Below are 2,500 nucleotides of genomic sequence, written 5' to 3' on the forward strand. Positions count from 1 at the left end.
ACTGCAGCAGCCAAGTTCATTACAAACAACTACACTAAAACTCCTGGTATCACAACATGAATAAAAACAACAATTACACATGGATGCCCTTTCAATATACAGACAACCACACAGACTAACAATTACATACAAAATCGCAAACAACCAAATCAACATAGATCAACAAGAATACTTACATCATGCAAAAACACCTAATACACTAAACACCCACAACCAGAAATACTTGAGATATCCTACCAGTATCGGCTCCTTCAAACACTCAAACTTTCCACGCACCATTTGTGAATGGAATAGACTCCCACAACACATTATACATGCAGACAAAAGAGACGCCTTCCACAAAATTACTCTAACGCATCTCAGATCCTACACATAAAACACTAAAATTTAGCTTTCCCCCTACAAACCAACTGTCCCCTGTGTGATATGCAGTAACATTTAGTGCCATATGCTTTAAACCTATTGAGAATGAGACTGAGAGAGGAAGGAAGTGAAAGTGAAGCAGACAGGGAGAGGAAGGGAGTTAGGATGGTGGGAGAGAATGAGGAAGAGAGAGGGCAGAGAGAGTGGACAGGGACACAGGGCAAAAAAAAGAGAGGTAGAGGGAGGGGTGAGGGATAGAAGAGGGGAGGAGAGAGAAGTAAAGGGGAGAGAGAAAGGGAGATGGGGTGGCAGAGAGAGAAGGAAAAAGAGGGTAGGGAAGGAGAGAGAGAGAGAGAGAGAGAGAGAGAGAGAGAGAGAGAGAGAGAGAGAGAGAGAGAGAGAGAGAGAGAGAGAGAGAGAGAGAGAGAGAGAGAGAGAGAGAGAGAGAGAGAGAGAGAGAGAAAGAATATTTGGGTTGATACAGTTTTGTTGCATATTTAAAAACTCAAAGCTTATGTAATATCTTTTAATACGTCAAATTTCTGTTTCTTGTATATCCCGAAGATTGCCAAAATAATGAAGCTGATAATACCACTAAAACTGCACTTAAATGGTAAAAAAAAAAAAAAAAAAAAAAAAAAATCAGAGCTTGCATTTGTACTTTGTCTCCCATGGCAGGCGGCGCACAGGCTGTTTCCTGGATTAGCCTGCCTGCCAATTTTGATACCGCCCAGAAATCATGATTATCAGCTTCCAAATATACAGTCACTAGTGGGTTAAATCAAAATGACCTAAATTAACCAAGACATAATGATTCAAAGTTAATGTACCACAGTCATCCCATTCTTCCAGATAAAGCTAGATGCAAAATAGTTATCTATACAGCAGCTACTAAGTGGGATATTGGTATGCCTGAAGGGGGTGGGGAGGACATTTGATGAGGGACAATGAAAGAAAAATAATATCAAGCCAAAGCATTCAAAATATATGTTATCTTCAAATGTACTTCAGGTCTACAAGAGGTGTGTTACAGGTTACACATCCTCGCAGAAAGACTAAACTACTGCGTAATAATTGTGCCACACAAAATGCTGGCCCTGTCATAATAGGGTCACGTTTACTGATTGTGTTTACACATAGATGGCTCCACAAGTACTTAGTCACCATGAAGTGAATTACTAGTCTTACCTATCTCACCTATTTACACTTTTCCTTGAATTTTGGAAAGATTCTTTACCTTTTATGAACATTAGTGCCTTCGTATCATTTAAATAAATATAATGTAAATAATAATGATAACAGTATCGATTTTCATAGAAAAAACGGCAAGGAATGCAGGTATAGTCACTAAGGCCTATTAATTGACTCTTTGGTGGCTGAGCACATGTGTAGCCATCTGTGTGGAAAAAAAAATCACAATGGATAATGCATACACCCTTGCAAAAAAGGGTTAAGGATTATAAAGGAATAGTTTCTCAAAGAAAAGCATGAGCCTCAAGTACTTTTTTTTTATAAGTGTGTATATACAACAGTGTGTACACAATAGTAAGCATATATAATAGTGTATGTATACAAGAGCAGAAAAAAAAGAGAAAAATATAGTAAGAGAAATAGAAGATAAGACAGAAAAATGAGGAGCAGAAGAGAAAAACAAGATAACCGGTTAAATCTCACAGTCAATCTTAATGAGATGATAAGTGACATTATCATCAGAAGATTAATAAAAGCCACTGAACTATGCGTATTCCAAAAGAAGCTACTGAACATGCTACGGCCTTTCCCTTAATGATTCCACTTACCTTCTTCAGTTCCTCCACATAGGTAGACATAGCTTCCACCTTCGACATGTTGCCCAGGCTGTTCCAAGCTCTCCACTTATAGCCTCGAACCACCTCATAGAAAGCAGGTTTAGGTTCATTACAAGGCCCTTCCACTGCTTGTTTGTACAGGGCGTAGAACTTGAGCATCATATCGTGAGACGGCTGATATGGTCCTGAAAAAAGTGCAATGCAATGAGAAATCTAAAGAGTATTAAAATAGATATCCTCAAATTATTAATTGGGTCATAACAAAAGGCAAAATTAAGAGAAAGAAGAAAAAGAATACTTTAATACCTTAAATAAATCCTGAGAGCAAT

The 2,500-nt window shown here is 38.1% G+C and overlaps 1 protein-coding gene across 4 annotated transcripts in view; it reads right to left on the reverse strand.

Annotated features, from left to right (window-relative positions):
• The window catches only part of LOC113829708 (acyl-CoA-binding domain-containing protein 5), a 25,363-nt gene that overhangs the window by 21,591 nt on the left and 1,272 nt on the right, over positions 1-2,500 (reverse strand). For all 4 annotated transcript variants that reach the window (XM_070118996.1, XM_070118997.1, XM_027382907.2 and 1 more), the window contains exon 2: positions 2,163-2,356. In XM_070118996.1, the coding sequence (XP_069975097.1) occupies positions 2,163-2,356 (194 nt within the window). The remainder of the gene's footprint in view (positions 1-2,162; positions 2,357-2,500) is intronic.

The sequence above is a fragment of the Penaeus vannamei genome, chromosome 43 (genome assembly GCF_042767895.1).
Source record: "Penaeus vannamei isolate JL-2024 chromosome 43, ASM4276789v1, whole genome shotgun sequence".
Lineage (NCBI taxonomy): Eukaryota > Metazoa > Arthropoda > Malacostraca > Decapoda > Penaeidae > Penaeus > Penaeus vannamei.